This window comes from Colletes gigas, unplaced genomic scaffold, assembly GCF_013123115.1.
Source record: "Colletes gigas isolate AHSC1104 unplaced genomic scaffold, ASM1312311v1 Colletes_gigas_Sc00004, whole genome shotgun sequence".
NCBI lineage: Eukaryota > Metazoa > Arthropoda > Insecta > Hymenoptera > Colletidae > Colletes > Colletes gigas.
In genome coordinates this window covers 8,984,216-9,002,364 of record NW_025106633.1, presented here as the reverse complement: position 1 = coordinate 9,002,364, position 18,149 = coordinate 8,984,216, and the positions used below count along the sequence as shown (strand labels likewise).

The window sequence follows — 18,149 nt, the reverse complement described above, 5'->3', positions numbered from 1 at the left end:
GACCGCTGTTTTGGTTTCTTTTTAGCACTTCAAAACACTAGGTTGATAAGAGGCATTGAAACAGAACGATACTCCAGAGACCTGGAAGAAATTGTGTGTTGCGTTAGGTCAGACGTTTTAATTAGTCTTCGTAAATCTAAGTCTAAAAAAAGATATAATTATTCGATGCTATCTGCAATTATCTTACATATGATACACATTCCTTTTCATCTGGAATTAATCTTTTCAGTTCTCACGAGTAGTTTGTGACAACATATCATGCTGGTTGAAAATATTTAACCCTTATCGAAGGGTTGCAAAATATGTATATTTAAATTTATCAACCAATTCCCCTTCATACATCCAGTCCTTACCTCTGATTTGTAGGGTTTAACGACGAGCCTGAGTATTTTCGGAATAACATATATTGATAAAGCTTATCTTAATTATTGATTCTCTACTATAAAGAACGTGCACATTCTAATTTCGTTTATGTATTTAAAATCAGCAAAGTATGAAAAAAGCGTTCTATTTGTTGAGTACTGCGATTAATAATTAAATAAGAAACATAAGCAAAGAATTCATTACGATCCAAAATATTTCATACAAAACGATATTTCAGGTACTTGAAGCTAACATTATTATTTTAAGAATGATGAAAATAGTATGTATTTAATCGAAAACAAAATATTCTTTTATTTTTATTTACATTCCCACTTACGTACGTAGAATATATTCAAGATTGAAGGCTAAATGTTCAACTGGGGGTGTAACTCAGTGGTAGAGTGTCTGCTTCGCATGCTGAAAGTCCTGGGTTCAAATCCCAGCTCCTCCAATCACATATTTTTTACATTTTTTTTATAAAAAAAATTTTGTATCATATATTCCAGATTAAAATATAGACTTTCGTATTAAATACTTTCCTATTTTTAACGAAGAAGACTTATAATTAATTACAAAATCTTCCTATCCGATAGATTTTATAGATACCTTAGAAGTAAAGCAAAATAATAAAATATATCTAATGCAAAATGATCGGAAAAGGTTTCTTCTAATAAATTGATAATTATTTGTCTATATATTAAATATTAAAAGACATATTATAGATTAACATCTATAAATGGGAGTATTAAAGGTAATGGAAGTTGGAAAGAAACCAAAAAATGTTAAGACTCTGTAATAGGATTAACGTTACTTAAGTCGATGTATTTATTATTATAAATTAAATTTTAAAAAATAACTCAATCAATTATGTTTTCAATATTTTTCCAATTGAAAGAATTTCACATTTTGTTGTACACGTTTATTATGTATATCTATTTTTAATTACATTTTCAGTTATAAATACAAAATATTACAGCATTATCGAATGAACGAGTCCAAAGTATTCATTTTTAGAGAAGTTCGGGCACTGTTTGGGTATTTGCAGAACGTATCGATCCGTATCTCTGGAGGTAGATGTGCGTCCCGACCCATTGATAAGCACTTGAGCAGCAGGAGATATGGTAATTTCTAACCCAACCTAATCACTCCTGCGGCACTAGTACTTAGGAACAGGACAGGATTTATTTCTGGTTCCGTTGTAGCCCCTTTTGCGCCTCGCAGACTAATCGATACTCGTAAAAATCCTTCGATCGTGTCGTGATGCTCGATTTCTGTAAATCATAAAAGTAACAGAGTTAATCGCGGCTAATTGCCGCAAGCGCTAAACACAATTCAATGAATACCATTCAAAAATCGTACGATATTGTAAAATACTAATAAAAATAAGTTGCGGTCCAATACATCGACAAATAAAACGGTGATCAGGCGCTTATGACGACATCATTTTAAATTTAAACGCTGCCACCACACTGGACCCATTCTTATCCGAAGTACATACAATAGAAGCCCTTGTTGGTAACTCGTACGTTCTACGTAGGTAGAGATCAAAGTATTAGCATTGGAATTTATTAGTTCAAGCATTTAATCATTTTGAAAACATTGGTAATCACCTGTGAGGGTACGAGGATAATATAGATCGAAAGACAATGCCGCGATTAACGGATGATTAAGGAGACAGAGGAAAATCCTAATAGAACTTGTCCACTTTTTGCTATAATTTAGCGCGAGATTAGATAATCGGCAGAAGAATACAGTTGCCCATAGATATTGCGTGACGCATTCGCTGCGTGCACGCTGTAATCGTTTTACAAAACGGATAGAAGTCTTGAGTCAATTAAGTTAGCCTATTTACGTGATAAGGATTACTTATGGTCACTCTTGTCCAGAAATTTTCCCCGAAATAATTATTCAATCAGCGGTCGTTTAACCGAGGACGCCGTGAATCAAAAATTCGTTTTACATCGTCTTATTCGGGTTTTTTTATCAAAGACCAACAAGGTGTTACAACAAAATCCTTTCGTTTGTACGTGAATACGAGTTAGCCTAGTTGTCACGAATCTGGTATCGAGGATACATGCCATAATTATTAGTCTAAACGTGGTACCATACACCATATATTGTACACACCATAATGACGCGATGACACACAGTGGTATTCATTGATGCGACCTCGAGAAGTCATTAAAGTCGCCCACTAACTGCTGCCTCATCGTCTTTCTTCCTCTATGTCCCTCTCGGAGAAATTTCGAACTCGATGCAGCGCCGGCTCGCATTGAAACCTGTTGCATCTGCCTCGAAGAGGTTGTCGCTAAGCGTAGTTGGATCGTCCCAACGTTTTATTCTTCGTGCTCGAGGCACATGCGGCGTTCGGACGCATCGAACACGCGTCCAAGGATTCTACGGCTTAACATTCTCAATTTCGATTAATATCGTTCGTCTAAGAAAAAAAAGAGAAAGAAACTGATTGGTCGAACGAAACATGTAAATCTTAAAGTTCGTGTATTTATAAGTACTCGAGACATTAGGATGAACACGAATTCATGAAATGCAACCGAGATCGATGGGGTCGTACGTTCACGGGATGTATGCATCACGTGCGCGCGCGAGATAGGATAGACAGGGAGCGAGCAAACCTCAATCGAATCTTTGATTTCTTTGGCCACTTGTCCCTGTTGAACGCGTTTCGTCCCGTCAAACGTCGTATTCATAGTTCACGCCGTGGTGCAAGTCGACGAACCGGGCGAGAATGTGCATGGTTTTTTCGAACAGTCTTCTTTGGAACCTCGTGACCCGATCCGATCGTTCTCGGAGAACTCGTGGAACGAAACTAACGCTTTACGAACGGTTTCGCGTAGCTTTCTGCTATTTGCAAACAAAACGAACGCACGAGGAGCGTCTTCGGGAATGTTGCGTTGTTAACATGCAAAGCCGCATAAGCCAAAGAGGATTAGTTTTAGTAGAGATGTTGCACAGGGGCTTTGGGGAGACGACTGGACGCGCGTGGCCGTCTCTTGTCGCGTATGTTGAATACATTGTAAGTAAACGCGCGTGCTTTTAGCGGAACGTTCTTTCGGTTTGGATGCGGGACGGGTGCGGTAAGCGAAACAGAAGACAGAGAGGCATGAAAAAGTGGCGAGAGATCGACGGAGAAAAAGAGAGAATCGCAGAAAAGGGAAAGACTCGGAGATCAACAGCTCTCGGGCAGCGAGGAACGAGGGGAGGGTGGGGGTGGTTAGGAGATGAGTGGAAAAGGAAGAGGGGACTGCACCAATTAACGCTAATTTCTGTTAATGTCGGCTCCCTCTGGGTGTTCGCGAAATAGCTCGTCAGCTTATTAGGCAACGATGCGCAAATTGTGGGTGGATGACAGGAACGCGGCGAGAGAAAAATTCCAAGAAATCGACGGCAGAGGAGGAACGTTTCCAAGCGAGAAAAAAGTAATCCCGTTCCGTGGTCCGAAAGAAGTATAACGCTTGAGGAAAATCCGGACCTCGTTGTTTGGCAAAAATCTGCAAAGTATCGATGGCCACCGGTGGGTCTCTGTTCGCGCTGCAACAGAAAGCATTCTATTTTAAGAATAGCGAGCTTCGAATCAAGATCGAGATAGTTTACGTTTTTTCCACGGCTGGTTCACGGCTACAACTTAATGCACAAACATTGCGTCATACCGACGTCGAGCAGATCATCGGTCGTATGAAATTTAGAACGGTACGTCAAAGAGAAAAAACAACGAAGAACGCGGCGGAACAAAGAAGACACGATTATACCGATTACGGTTACATTTACGGAGAGATCGTTTCCTATTTTATATCGGTCGAGTCGACGGACCGATATTCGAAAGACTTTCGTGGATATTTCGAACCCACGAGCCGAGACTTTCTTCGTGCCTTTTGTACACTATCGTTCGCGCGGGGTCAACAAGTCGCAGAGATAAAGCCGAACCACGCCACCGCGTGCCGTTACATTTTCAGAATAACAAAATGTCGGTCTCAAATTGTAATATTTCTTTCCGCGTCCGAGTGTAGGACGAAACGCAACTCAACCACAATCGGAACAACGAAACGCTTGTTTTCCAGAGACGTTTCGTCATTTATCGCGTCCGCGATTGCCACCCGGATCGTAATTTTTATATATTCTTCTCTCCTCGAGACTTCGATACGTTTGTCGAGTGTCAGGTTAGAATGATACTTGCGGGGTTATATGTATGTGCGGTAAAATGAGATCTTATTTCAAGCGTAAGTTGAGCGTGGAAAACGTATTCGGTACACATCGGCAGCGGGTTTTAATTCACTTAAAGAAACAGGACTTTTAGCCTAGTTTCATCCAAATCGTGCCCATCGATTAGTTTACGCTAATTTCTGCAAGAATGTTACGTTAATAATTATATGTTCTACGTGACTGCGAAAACATAAACATAAAAATAACCTAATTCTTTAAACCGAACAAGTATATATTTTTATCAGTTTACGGAACACGCGATACCAGTATCGTTTTCCAAACTATTTAATAAATTTGAAACTGCAAATTATGATATGTTGCGAGAGTCAATAACATTTATCTATTGTTATTAATGGTAACGTTAAAAGTTATCGTCGAGTAAAAACGATGTGCATCGCTCGATTGTGTACGTACGTAACGGACCTGACCGACAATCGAAGGAAATCTCATGACCTTTAACTTCTATTCGACACTACTGGACATTGATGCGCTCTTCCGCACTTGTTAACGTAATAACGTGGTACGTTTGGTTCGTCGAAATCACTGCTGTTTCTTTACGATATTTCAATGACGTTGGAACGAATATCGTTGAAATTTGTCAGGAACACTCCACTGTTTTCTTGATTTCCGAAAAAAGTAACACAATTTATTTGAAATTTAAACGATCAATGGAAAAGTCGATGATGAGAGAAACGACACAGGACAATCGCACGAAACGTGATCCCGAAGGATCGAAAAAAGTATACTTCTCTAGGATAATGAATAAATTTTATACGTACAAAAAAACTAGGATTGCATCGTGGAAAACGCATTCCCGGTTAAATCTTTTTTCACGTGCTTATCTCCCGCTCTCGCACAATTTTCAATTTCTTCTCATTTGTTCAACAGCCCATCAGCGACAAATTCCTTTCGATTAAACAAATAGCGTGGCTCGTCCGGTCAAACCGAGCAATTTCAAACGTTCGCGATGATCCGCGGCGTTAGAAAGCGGATAGATAGGATACACGGTCTTATCACTGAACGAGATCGCAAGGACCGCCGAACGTCGCGTCCCGTCGTTGCGAACGGCTCGTGTGACAGGCTAAAGTCTCTTCTTCTTTTCTACTCACGCGATTCTATTATTTCACGAGTTACAATTGTAGGGAAGGAAACACGTACGCGCACGACACCCGCGGCACGACAGCAGACCGACGACTGAGCGATAAACTGTTCTTGATTGGCTTAATATAGTCGGACGAGCGCTGTAATTGGCCGCTCCTTGCCGCGCGGGAAATGATTGGTCAATTTAATCCTAGAAGCACGGTGCATTAAGCATTCAACCAGCGTTCAGTACCTATTAACGGTTCGCAAGAGAGGCACTGCCACTGCCACCGCCATCGTTTTCTGCTCTGTGTGACGGTACACCCGGTCACGCTGATGGTGTGTGCTTCTTTCTTTGTCATCTTTTGAACACTATGGCTACCGAACATCTCTTGCCCAATCTAAATCGTCGTTCTCTCTTTTTTTTCTCTCTCTCTCTCGTCATCGTTCCAAATCAATTTACCAATTGAAATCAGTGCCGGACAGTGAAGAATCGCGTCACTGAATGGTCGGCCAACCAACGGGGAATATGCGTCTCCCCTGTGCCTGCCTTCCAACGCTTGTTATCAAACCATTCACCGGCTGACCAAGTCCTTATTGCCTCGCCTTGGCGCACGATTTGAATCGCGCGGTTGACGACACGACTGCCCGCTAGATTCCCTCTATCGCAGTGCTTTTCAATTTTCCATTACCGATCGAATTATCTACCTGCGCACTGAATCCTGCGTCGAAACGGAAATGCGAATCTAACGCAGAGATATATCTGAAATAAACATCTCGAATATGTTCAGGGTACTTCCTATATTTTCAAAATACGTTTTCAGCTTAAAAACTGCGATAATTCTGTGTTATTTATTATAATTTATATTCTATTGCATTCGTAACTATCTTCTTTAAAGAATCACATCGATCGTGAATATTCAATAAGTATTATCGTTCGTTTAATACTATTATTAGAAAGTCGTATCGATATAGGATTTAAAAAATATGTTAAAGTATAATAAAGTAGATTTTTTCATATTATATTTTCATCCAACTAAATAAACTATGTTTCTTGCATATAATTTTTGATTTGACGCCTGCAGTACGTGGTTGAGAATCGCGGGCTTGGCCGATGAGCGTCCATGACGTTGATTGGTTGAGAGATTCTTCTTCCGGCTAACCAATATATTTTTGGCGCTGAAATTTCCCGCGTCACTATGGGTCATTTTCGTGATAAAATTTCTTCTTACGAGTGCAATAAGTAATTTTTATGTACACAAAGTCCATCAACTTCGCAGTAACGATTAGCTTGACGAAATGTGCGCGTTTGAAAAGTATTTTAACGATCGTTAATGTGTAAATGTGTTTTCAAAGTTTTCGACCGTACCGAGTGAACCTTCCAGCAGCAGCACAGGACATTTTCAAATCTTAGTTCAACAATTTGTAAGTACTACAACGCTAGAAGATTCATTACCTGATATTTCTTTCGCGATATCGATAAAATATACGTTTCGATTTCTATTACGCCTGAAATCCACCGTAGTCCTTGCGTGTCTGCGTGAAAAGTAATCGTGCCGAGGTGAATTTCTAGAACATCACCTACGGCACCACTACTTAGCACGCAGATCAACAAATTAGTAGCCCAGTTGCTTTTTCAAGTTCTTCCGTCTTGGACAATTTCCTGCTGACTGCGCTGCTTAGAAATGCGAGCCCAGATATATATACATCTCCGTGATTCAAAATTTTCCGAGCACGTTGCTCGTATCGTTTTCCTTATCTCTCCTTGCGTCGATTTTCCTTCGAGTTTACCATCGAAACCCAGATCAAACAACAATTTTCTTTCTTCAAAGCAAAGTAATTCGTCATTAGAGTAGTTTGATTTATCGACGCTGTTCTACGTGCTTCGAGACACCTGTTGAGAAGATGGTTTAATTTGCAAGCGTAGCAACGAGCGTCTGTCTTTTCCACCCATTGTTACGGTCACAAACCAAAATATCTCCGTTAAACCGAATTTTAATTCGTCACGTATATTTTTTTAAATAATAATCTCGTCTCGATAATTTAACGATCGAAGAACGTTTTCATTCTACGATGAGACATTGCTCTACGTACCTTGTCTCTTTTCGTCATTGTACGTACATAAATATTATCGCTTATGCAAACAGCGCGCGACAAATACGGGAGACAAAGTATTTAAAACAGATTTATCGGTCGAAATAGTGGATTGGTCATCGCGTGAATCACCGAGCCCGAAATTTTTTGGTTATCTCGTCCCTATCTGCATATCGTTAACAGCAAACACCGAGGCTGGAAACAATGTCGTTCGTCGAGCAAATAATTGGTCGAAGGACCCGTGAGTAGGTCCGTCGTGCAAATTGACGAAGAATGACGCTGGTCATACAGAGTTTAATGGAGGAAAAGGACAGCTCGCTGATTAATGCGTGCATGCGGTGCGCCCCTATGCCATCGAATGCGCCACAGCCCACGAACGACAGCAGCTTGCACTTTGAAATAGTTTGGTCATTTTCTGATAAACGTTGCCCCCGTCTCGTGAATATGTCCACGGTCGATTTTCTCATGCGGGTCCATTTTATCGATTTAGCGCAATCTACGCCGCCGGGGAACTCGCCACTTTTTATTAGAATACAATCTCTGTTACGTGGCCTTTTCTTCCGTCGATGATGGTGCATTAGGCACCAATTAGGATAACCTCCGATCCAATAAAATTTAAACGAGACACGAATCAATTCGGTAACACTCTCTTCTTGGGTCTGGGTTAAATTCACGGTCAGACCTGCGAAAATGACCACACGTACGGATTAATAATATCTTTTTCTTTTTTTTTTTTAATTCAAACTTAGAACAGTCGTCGTTTAGTTATTTGATAATCGTTGGAACACTTCTGTTTTGAATCTCGAACCTTCACATATGTTCAACGGAACACGTCGATACTCCTTGCTCGAGAATGTTTAAATATTCCGGCAAACACCTGACCGTTGATATTAGTATTTTATTTATAGATCGATTTTACGAAAATATATATATATATATATAGTTGGTACGAAAGCGGCACGATTAATTTCGAGGATCGTTAATAGAAACGTTATGTATGGCAACGGTTTAAGTCGAAATGAACGTGCCATTGGAAACACAGCTCTTCGTAGCGTGCAGAAGTCACACGTGCACAGGTGTTTTCTAAGATCACGTGTGCCACATATGCCTCTGGCAATGATATCGTTCCTCTTGGGAATATACATACGCGTGCATTCGCGTGCGCCTTAGAAAACCACCTAAATAGATGATCGTAACTCGCGTCGCTTTAATGTTTACGAATTAAACGGTCGTGCGAACGACCTGGTTTCGATCGCTCTTTGCGAAGCAAAACCGTTTACCGACCGACGGAATGTAATTGAAAATTTTTAAGCGGCAACGTCGACGCCCAAGATGAGATCCAATTCAAAGCGGGTCTGAGTGAAAATTTAGTAAATTTTCCGTGGATTTCCAGGGAAATTCATGATTGAGCGAGGGAACAGCCCAGCCCCGACCCGAGTAATTTAGAAGAGTTTATTAAATTGGGTAGAATGCTGTGCGTAGGCCTACGCCGGATACTCGGAGAATGAATCTCATCCAACGAGAGGAAGTTCGAATTAACTCGAGCCACTGCCAAGGGGGTACAGCAGAACCCCATATACGCTATAAACTCTTGTCCCATTTATTCTTTGCACATTTGTGCGTTGCAACTACGTTTCAATAACGCTTCGTTTTTTTTATTTCATACCGGTTAACTCTGATCGTTACATTTTCTTCTATTTTACGATTCGCAAAAATGGCACGCGATCCGTGCGGCGGTGATAAAATTTACACGATAATAAAGTTTGAAAATGCAGAATGTAATAGAGAATTAAGACTTATTAGAATCACTTGACCCCGCTTCTTATAGCATGCTTTAGACTTTGATGAGTTTATTTTATCCCGGATAGGTGGGGAGGGCGAAGAAAAGGAGAAGGGAAGACAGAAAGGTACATCGTACGTCGTGTTATTTGAGTTGCGGTGCTTCGACACTACGTTTAAACCCTGTAGTATTCGATCTGCGTAGGCGTTCCCGCTAAACGAATAAATGGATGGAGGAGAAATAATTACTCCGGAGAAAGATCATTTTTTTCCTACCGCTTACCACGAAGTATATTCATTGAATGTACAGTATCGATGGTAAAATATTTACATACGAAATATACAAGAATATGCACAGTATTATTGTCCGTAAATAGCTAACAGTGTTACTTTTACAAACAATACTAGACAAAACTGTAAAGTACGCGATCAGAAACAACAATATTATGCATAATGATCAAAGTCAACGTCGCTTCTATGTTCATCCTCTTTCGCATATAATATCGACGACGCTTGGTTCCATCAAAACTGGTTCCAAACACCTATGAACAGCACTTCCAAGTATTTCGTCCAACATGAAGTGGACGTCGCTTGAAACAGAATTGATAATAGCATTAAATTCCGTACCAAGTTCTGCTTCTGTAAAACAATGATACTTGTGAACTTACTTTTCGTCCGATACGAATCTCCACAGATATAGCTGCAAATAATGAGTGTCGACTTGAATTTGCTGCAACCCGTATTTACTGAATGTTCGTAGTCTGACGCATTCCAGGAATGTCTATAAATACAAAGGGAATCGTTATCGTACATTTCGGACGAAACGTTGATTCTTGGTAAGATCGAGTGCACGAAGCGTGTTGCGTAGTATGCAGCGTACGCAACATGAGAGAACACGTTATCCTCGCGATGCAAAGTGGATAATGGCTGTGCTATTTTATCATTGTAACTGCCCGACAGCACCTGTCTCTATTACGATACGCTGCCCGATAAAAATATTTTACCTTTAAACTTATTTTGACAATGCCGGTGAGAATGGACACTTTGTTAAATTGTACCGATGAAAATATTTCGATTCGTTCCGAGAACAATTTATGTATATTCGTCACCAAAGAGGAATCTATGTGGCTGGGCGTATACGACGACCAACTAGATTTGTAGTGATGCCTTGATACGCTCACGCTGGAAAAGAGACACAATATTTTATCAAGATTGAACGTTATTTACTATTTGTCGAACTTTGTACCTGTGAGTTTTTCTACTACTGTCGCTACTTCTATCAATTTGACCGTCAGAATCGTCGTACAAAGCGGCGACTTGAGTATCAATTACTGTTACATCTTCCACGACTCTCTTCATTACGGCTCTAACCGTTCTTGGTTCGATCGTGTGCAGCCAATCTCTTGTCTCGACAGATTTTCTTAACATTTGCGACACTGCTAAGCCCTGAATACGAACGTAATGATTTAATAAATTCTGTGCCGCTGCCTGGAAATTTTCGCATATCTCCGAGTCCGTTGTAATCGCGTTTCCAGACGACGTATACCGTTCGATATTGAATAAATCGTCGGTTGTTGCAAGCTGCAATTTAAGTAGGTGACATAATTTATTAAAATCGCGTCCTTTACTTTCAAATCATTCATCACGACCTACCAGATATTTGACATTGTTCTCTTTATATTCGATGCACATTTTACTTAATAGAAGTAAAAGAGTGGGCGGGAACTTTGGAACATCAGATCCACTACAAAATCCACTTGCAGTGGCCATTAAATGAAGTAAAAATCCAACTACCAGCCCTTCTCTAACTTCATCCACACAAAAATTTTGGAGGAATTGTATTTTTGCATTGAACGACAGATCCGGTTGTAGGAAGACCTAAAACCGTTTGTTATTTCGATCGATCGATGTTGAACAACGAAAGTATTATCAAAACGTGTCTTAAGAATAAAAAAACAAACCAATAAATCTTGTAAAACACCTTTAACTTTTTCAATGGTAGGTATGATAAGTAATGCTTGAAGTTCTGCCAAGCTACCATCTCCTTCTTGAGACACTTTCGTTGCCAATATTTGCCTTACTTTAACGAGCGATTCGCTCAAGTGTTGTTTTAAATTATCTAGATGATTACGACATTGTTTTCTACCTGCATTGATGATAATGTCTGTACCGGTTCTGGGAAGCAAGATCATATATTTTGATGTATGCCTTATCTTTTTTATGAAGTTTTATATAAAAGTTTTGTTTCCACTACCTTGCAAAATCCGTTTCTTTGCACAACATGTTTATAGCTTGTAGTCTTCTATGAAACTTATCTAATGCTCTTGCTAAAACTGCTGTGTCCGTTATGTTCTCCACTCTCTTCCCGACTAAGTCAAAGTATTTTTTCATGTTTTTCATGATGAAATTGTTTAAACGCGCAGTTGCTTTAGTATCAAAATCATCTGTAAAGTCATTATCATACGATGGTGGTCTGTTTACAAACAGGTCATTGTAAGATGCAACGATGAGACACGAATCGCTAAGGAATCCAGAACTAGCCATGTCCACAAATTCTATAATATCATTTTCACACATGTCCTTCAGAATATCTAATTGTTCTGTTAGCCGTGTATCTGCATGCATTAAAAATTCAATGCACAGAGAATCAGCTGGTTCTTTTAACTGCAATAAGAGATCCACATTCTCTGCTAAAGACTTAGTTAAAGAATCTCTTTTATGAAACTGCATTCTTAGCCTTGATTTAAGTTCCTCTAAAATATCTTCACAGTCTTTTTGTATTCCTTGAAAGGAAGGCATATTTCCATATTGATTTAATACACGCTGTGCGTGAATATAATCTTGCACTGCCTAAAAGAATTAAGAGTATTTTTCACATATCTGTAATCGCAAACAGAAATAAATTGTATATTATTAACAGTTTGAAACAAAATATAGACCTGTGCATAATTTTCTTCGTTCATTCTGTCTTTTAGATTACCGGGCAACTTAAAGAGGAACTGCAACTTTTTTAAAAGAGCGTGAACAGAAGATAATTTGGCAATTTGCTGTCTGGTGCCTTGCAATGTAGATGAAATTTGTTCCGAGAACGTGGTAATGCTGTCCATATTTTTTGCCAGTAAGTCCATACTATCTTCCATTTTTTTGAAATCAGTTTTCATCTAAACATTACATAGAATGTATTGATCGAACAAAGTAAGAAAGTGCAATTATATAAATTCGGTATAGGCTACTTGTATTGTTTACCTTTCTAATAGTGTCGGTTGCAGATATAAATTTATTATAATTTTCATATACTAAAGTTTGCATATCCGAATGTAAAGTTTGGGTATTTTTTATAATTTCTGCTTCATGATCCATGATTTGTTTCAATGTATACTCCTACAATAGAAAAATTCATTTATTTTTATTGGAAAATTTATATGAAATATAATTAGAACAAAATAGTAAACATACTTTTAATAATTTTTGGAAATACATATCAGGGTTGAAGTGCTGTCCATTAATATCATACGGATTATTAGAATTTTCTGCCATTTTGTATATTTTTTCTATTGTTAATGGGATACTTTGACAGTAGGAGCAAGTAGGAGTCTTCTTATGTTCCTACCAGGTTAGTTGATGACATACATACATACATGAATACAACTACTAGATTAGGGACCTGTTTTACAAAAGGTTAGGTGACAGACGCTGTAAGAAGCAACATAACCTCTTACGAAATTGAATGAAATTGCAACAAGTGTAATAAAGCGTGAAGAAAGTGATTTTTCAACGCTTACTTTCAAAGAAAAAGTATCTCAAGTAAATCTTGATCGTTGGATCTACCTTAGCGGCAGTGTACTTGATGAATATGTTTAATATTTATGATACATGAAAGATTGAAAAATAATGGTTGTATTTTAACTTTGAACTTTATTACACGGACATTATGATATCATATCGTGTATAAAAACATTATGGGAAGATAATTTAAGTTTGGAGATTTTGTCAGCTGATATAGTCAGAACGGAATTTCTGATTTGAAGTTAATCAGCCTCGTTAAGCTGTATCGTGACAAGATGAAATCGTTCATTTGACGAAAGCGTAGAAATATTAAATAATCGGGAAAATGCCACATCCGTGTGTCGTGTGCGGCCGTTCGCGTATGAATCCAAACAACAGGGAAGAGGAGTATATGTTTTTTGGACTTCCCGTTAACGATGAAACTAGATGCAGAAGGTGGCTGGAATTCTGTTGCCGTGAAGATTTATACAAACTTACGAAGAAACAATTGCTTCAGCGAATGGTTTGTTCAAAACATTTCCAGCAAAAGGATTTTCTAAACGAATATTTCGACAGATTAAACGGTACAGCAGTACCTTCGATATATGATCCTAAACAAAGTTTATATAACATAACCTGTGTACTGTGCGGTCGTTCTCGTCGAGATCCACCGAGTTCGGATTACGATGGTGCAACTTTTCATCATTTTCCTGGTGAGGAGTTTCGATGCCTGAAATGGCTGGATTTTGTCGGTGTAGATTCATATTATAGATTAACAAGAAAAGAAATTTTGTTTTGTTACATTTGTTCAAAACATTTCGACCGTTCCCAGTTTGTGCCTGGTTATAGGAACAGATTGGTAGACAATGCTGTACCCAATATCCGCAATCCTGATCAGCTGGATGGATCTGAACAGTATATTATGGAATTTATATCTGAGCCAAAGTTGTATAGTTCTGCGGAGAAACAGAAAAAGTTGGATCCTTTACCACCTGCTGTTCTAGAAAGTCAAGCATGCGCCGCGTGTGGTAGATCAAGATCAGATCCTTTGAATAAAATGGAAAGATATAAATTCCATCCTTTCCCTGCTTATGAGATTGGTAGGTGTTTAAGATGGTGTCAATTTTTGGGCAGAGAGGATCTGTTGAAAATGTCCCCGAATCAAATAAGAAAATTAGTACTTTGTTCGAAACATTTTCAAACGGGTCAAAGTTTTCATAAAGTAGGGCCGTGCGATGCAGTTCCAACTATAAAAGATATATCGCAATTAAACTCTATCCGTTCTATAGAACAAATTGAAGATGAACAGGATATCATAGAGGAATCTGATTGTACCAGTACAATTAAGGGAATTAAGAAACAAGGTTTTTCAAGACCTTTAGTATCTAGTAAGAAACCAAAGGTAGATAATAAGCCTACACCTCTTGCAAAGAAACGTGGGAAATCTAAAAGGCCAACACTTATTAACATTCCAAGGCCTGATCCTAATAATATCGAAAATCGTGTAATAAGAAAGCTGCCTCTTCCTCCTAGTTCCAATTGGAAAATTCAATTTGCCGATCAATTTCAACCTATAACAATAGCAAATAACATTACCTCGAATATTACAAATAATATTCAAGGTAACATAAAGAAAGTGATATTACCATTCACTGGTGACATATCAAACTTAGGTGTTCCTATCCCGGTGCATAGTTTATCCAGCATTCCTCCAGGTTTATTAATTAAGATAAATCTTCCTGAGCAAGAACAACAGAAGCTGGTGAAAGTTAACAAAAAGCAAACTAGAACAAGAATTATCCATAATCCTACTACCTCTAATGAAATTGATACGAGACAACAAGCTTGCATGAAAAATGGTCAAACATCGGTTACACTGCCTGTGATAAAACAGTCTAAAGATGCAGATTCAAATTTAATTGAATTTCTATCAATTTCACCGGAAGAAACGGAACATAAAATGACTCCCGAAGAATTAGAAGTGCACAAAGAAGTTATATTACCACATTCGTTGGAAGCATTAGATGAAGAAGTAGTTGATATAAAGGAAGATCAATTTTATCAAGATTTTGAAGAAGTAGAATGTTTATCTCCGAAACAACAGAAACTTGTGCGACGTAAAAAGGTTTCAGGAACAATGCGAAGAACAGTTTTTCCGATCACGAGCGAAGTTCGATATTTTTTGCGTAAACTTGCACCCCATATGCATAGACTTCCTAGGAAAGCTAGATCACAGATGAAACTTTCAATAGTAAATATGGTAATTGATCATTTGTAAATTTGCCGAGGTATAAATAAATGATAGTATTTATAAGGGTATATAGTTAAATATAAATATTTTAAATGTATGCACATATAGATAATTAATGTATATTAAAAGCGACCAGGTACATACTCTTTAAACACTAATAGGTAAGATATATTATTTTTATTATATATTTATAAAAGAATGGTGATAGGCATGATAATAATAGGTTAAAACAGCAAAAAATTTTGTAGAGTACAAATGATATCTGTAGCAAATTCTTTGATCATTTTTGTGTTATTTGTTTTACATAACTGTTGAGATATACATTTTTTTAATGTAAGCAATATTGCAGTGCTGTAGAAATTCATGACAATTTGACAATTTATTTTGAAAATCAGTTAAGAATTATAACTGATATTCTACATGAAATTTTATGTATATTTATGTGAACATATCTATGCATGTACAAATGCATATGTACGTATATGCATAAAGTAGGCTATAATAATTATTTTGCAAAGGAAATGTGTAAAATGATTTATTGTATAGTGAACTTTTGTGAAAAAAATACTGAAATATAAGATAAAAATAATTTGTTTAAATACGTGTCTTTTGTAAATTGTATATTTTTTTCCAATGTACATTGTTCAATATTCATTTAATTAATATGTGTCAATTTTTTACGACAATTATAATTATTTACCATAAATTCCAAGACAGTTTTATTAACTTTAATGGTATTACATCTGGCAATGTAGGTGTCCAGAGTTTATCTACATTGCAAGTATTAATACTTGATTGCACACAAGGATAACCAAGTACTGGTTTCGAAATATCTTCATCTAATTTTAAACGATTCTTTATCCATGAAACTTTTGCAGAAGCAATTGGTTCTATCATAAATTAATCGTGTTAAAATAATATCGAATTTTACCGCATCATGTGATACGTGTAGTTTTATTTTTGCTTACCAACATTCATTTTCGGTAGTAAATAATGCTGTGTACCAAAGTTATAAGATTTAAACTTATTAATCACATCTTGGTATTCTATGCATTTGCACAAAATACCAAGAGGATGTTCAACACAATTTTCAGATTTGGGGTACATAATTTTTATACATTATGATAATTTCTGTAATTTAGTATAAACTTCTACTAACAGAATGAAGTTGCAAACGTCTGAATCGAGCAACTTTTATCAATAGAAAGACTATTGTAATTAAATTAAGCAGTATATGTTTCAATGTAATATAATCAAGAAGCCAGCTTCTCTGTATTTGTGACTTTGTTAATAATCAAGTTGTAGCAGTATCCTGCAAATCACTCGTAGATTATAAAAGCTGGATATAAAAATTGTACAAAGAAAATTAACATTTCTTTGCTGTTACAATATTCAACTTTTTTTGGTTATTCAATGTAAAATTATTATTTCAACGTTCTTCAGAAATATTATTAAAATATACTAGGCAGATATTCTACTGTATTTGCATTCTGTGTATGCGTATACTTAGTAAGTGCAAGCTGCTTTTAATACTAAAAAGGCGATATTACACATGAATTATTTACATATTGTAGCTAACCACGGAGACTTTGTAATCTCATTTTCATTTCTTCCAGTTCCTTATCGTCTACTTGTTCACCTTCTTCCATAGACGTAGATGCTACTACAGAACCAGGAGTTTCTGTAACAACTGCAGGCGCCGTGCCTAATTGGCCTGCAGTGACCTCCCATAAAATCTGCAACATTAATTTTAATTTTTTAGCACATTCGTTGAATTCTATAAATAAGTAAAACTTACTTTATCTACTTCTTCGTCCGCTTCATCTTCTACTTCTTCAGAATCTTCGATAGAATCCATAGTTTCATCCAACATTTCTTCAATGATGCCAGCTTTCATCATTTCTTTCGACAATTCTCTCATTGTGGCGGCTACCTCGGGCACCCTGACCAATGATTGCATAGCTTGCATTACTTCCGTAGATTTAGAGACCGAACCCGCGACTCTTATTGTTGCCAGTTGATTTTTCATTTGTAAGGATATAGAGTTCATATGGGCTTTAGAGGTATAAATCTTGTTACAGGTTTTGCGCGCACGTATTATCTCTTTTGCAAGAATTTTACAGACATCCTTGTCACCTTTCTTTGCTGCTTCTTTTAAAGCACGTTTTACTTTCTCCTCTTCCCGCTGGATTGCTGCATACAAGCATTATCATCGACTTTATAATGCGTTTCGTGAATTATTTTAGAAGTGTCTTCTTACCTCTAACCTGTCTATCCAGTTGAAAACCCTCTTTCCGTAGTTTGTGTGTCCATTCCTGAACCTGAAATACAGTTCTCTATAAACATCGAGCATTTGCCAGAGTTTATTACGATTTCTAACCATCTCTTTTGGATTTTTTCCCGGGGATTTTCCAAACAAACCCATTTTTTTGCTACGTTGACAGGAACGTTAAAAACAGTAACTGCATTCGGCCTTCACACCTGCCAAACATAACCAAACTATCTTACGCTAATATGGATCGCAAAGTATACACTATTTGTAGTAATCATCGATATTACGTCATTACTGTATGAATCACTGATCCACTTGTGCGATAAA

General features: G+C 37.5%; 3 protein-coding genes and 1 non-coding gene across 4 annotated transcripts; 2 read left to right on the top strand and 2 right to left on the bottom strand.

The window, feature by feature from the left end:
* The first annotated feature begins 742 nt into the window (after positions 1-742).
* On the top strand, positions 743-814 carry Trnaa-cgc. The gene has a single exon. It is a non-coding gene; the product is annotated as a tRNA-Ala (tRNA).
* Positions 815-9,817: 9,003 nt separating this feature from the next.
* LOC122405050 (vacuolar protein sorting-associated protein 51 homolog) lies at positions 9,818-13,427 on the bottom strand. The gene is made up of 11 exons (XM_043409525.1): positions 13,363-13,427; positions 12,991-13,198; positions 12,781-12,915; positions 12,474-12,695; positions 11,789-12,384; positions 11,496-11,709; positions 11,188-11,412; positions 10,781-11,115; positions 10,539-10,716; positions 10,203-10,315; positions 9,818-10,124 (listed from the first exon to the last, which is right to left on the bottom strand). The coding sequence occupies exons 2-11, from the start codon at positions 13,069-13,071 to the stop codon at positions 10,016-10,018; spliced, it is 2,208 nt and encodes a 735-aa protein (XP_043265460.1). The 5' UTR covers positions 13,072-13,198; positions 13,363-13,427; the 3' UTR covers positions 9,818-10,015.
* Positions 13,428-13,632: 205 nt separating this feature from the next.
* On the top strand, positions 13,633-15,686 carry LOC122405051. The gene has a single exon (XM_043409526.1). The coding sequence runs from the start codon at positions 13,646-13,648 to the stop codon at positions 15,575-15,577; it is 1,932 nt and encodes a 643-aa protein (XP_043265461.1). The 5' UTR covers positions 13,633-13,645; the 3' UTR covers positions 15,578-15,686.
* A 1,123-nt stretch (positions 15,687-16,809) lies between these two features.
* LOC122405194 (charged multivesicular body protein 3) lies at positions 16,810-18,138 on the bottom strand. Its single transcript, XM_043409739.1, has 4 exons — positions 17,931-18,138; positions 17,811-17,871; positions 17,349-17,743; positions 16,810-17,286 (listed from the first exon to the last, which is right to left on the bottom strand). Exons 1-4 carry the CDS (start codon positions 17,973-17,975, stop codon positions 17,125-17,127), a joined length of 663 nt encoding a protein of 220 aa, XP_043265674.1. The 5' UTR covers positions 17,976-18,138; the 3' UTR covers positions 16,810-17,124.
* Positions 18,139-18,149: the final 11 nt, after the last annotated feature.

Bases quoted from the DNA above. Each gene is read 5' to 3' on its own strand.
- LOC122405050 (XM_043409525.1), bottom strand. From the start codon at position 13,071: ATGGCAGAAAATTCTAATAATCCGTATGATATTAATGGACAGCACTTC. The intron at 11,116-11,187 runs GTAGGTCGTGAT...CTTAAATTGCAG, and splicing joins AGAACAATGTCAAATATCTG to CTTGCAACAACCGACGATTT. The intron at 10,125-10,202 runs GTAAGTTCACAA...TTCTGTTTCAAG, and splicing joins AGATTCGTATCGGACGAAAA to CGACGTCCACTTCATGTTGG.
- LOC122405194 (XM_043409739.1), bottom strand. From the start codon at position 17,975: ATGGGTTTGTTTGGAAAATCCCCGGGAAAAAATCCAAAAGAGATG. The intron at 17,872-17,930 runs GTTAGAAATCGT...ACTGTATTTCAG, and splicing joins GAAAAAATCCAAAAGAGATG to GTTCAGGAATGGACACACAA. The intron at 17,744-17,810 runs GTAAGAAGACAC...GCTTGTATGCAG, and splicing joins ACTGGATAGACAGGTTAGAG to CAATCCAGCGGGAAGAGGAG.
- LOC122405051 (XM_043409526.1), top strand. From the start codon at position 13,646: ATGCCACATCCGTGTGTCGTGTGCGGCCGTTCGCGTATGAATCCAAAC.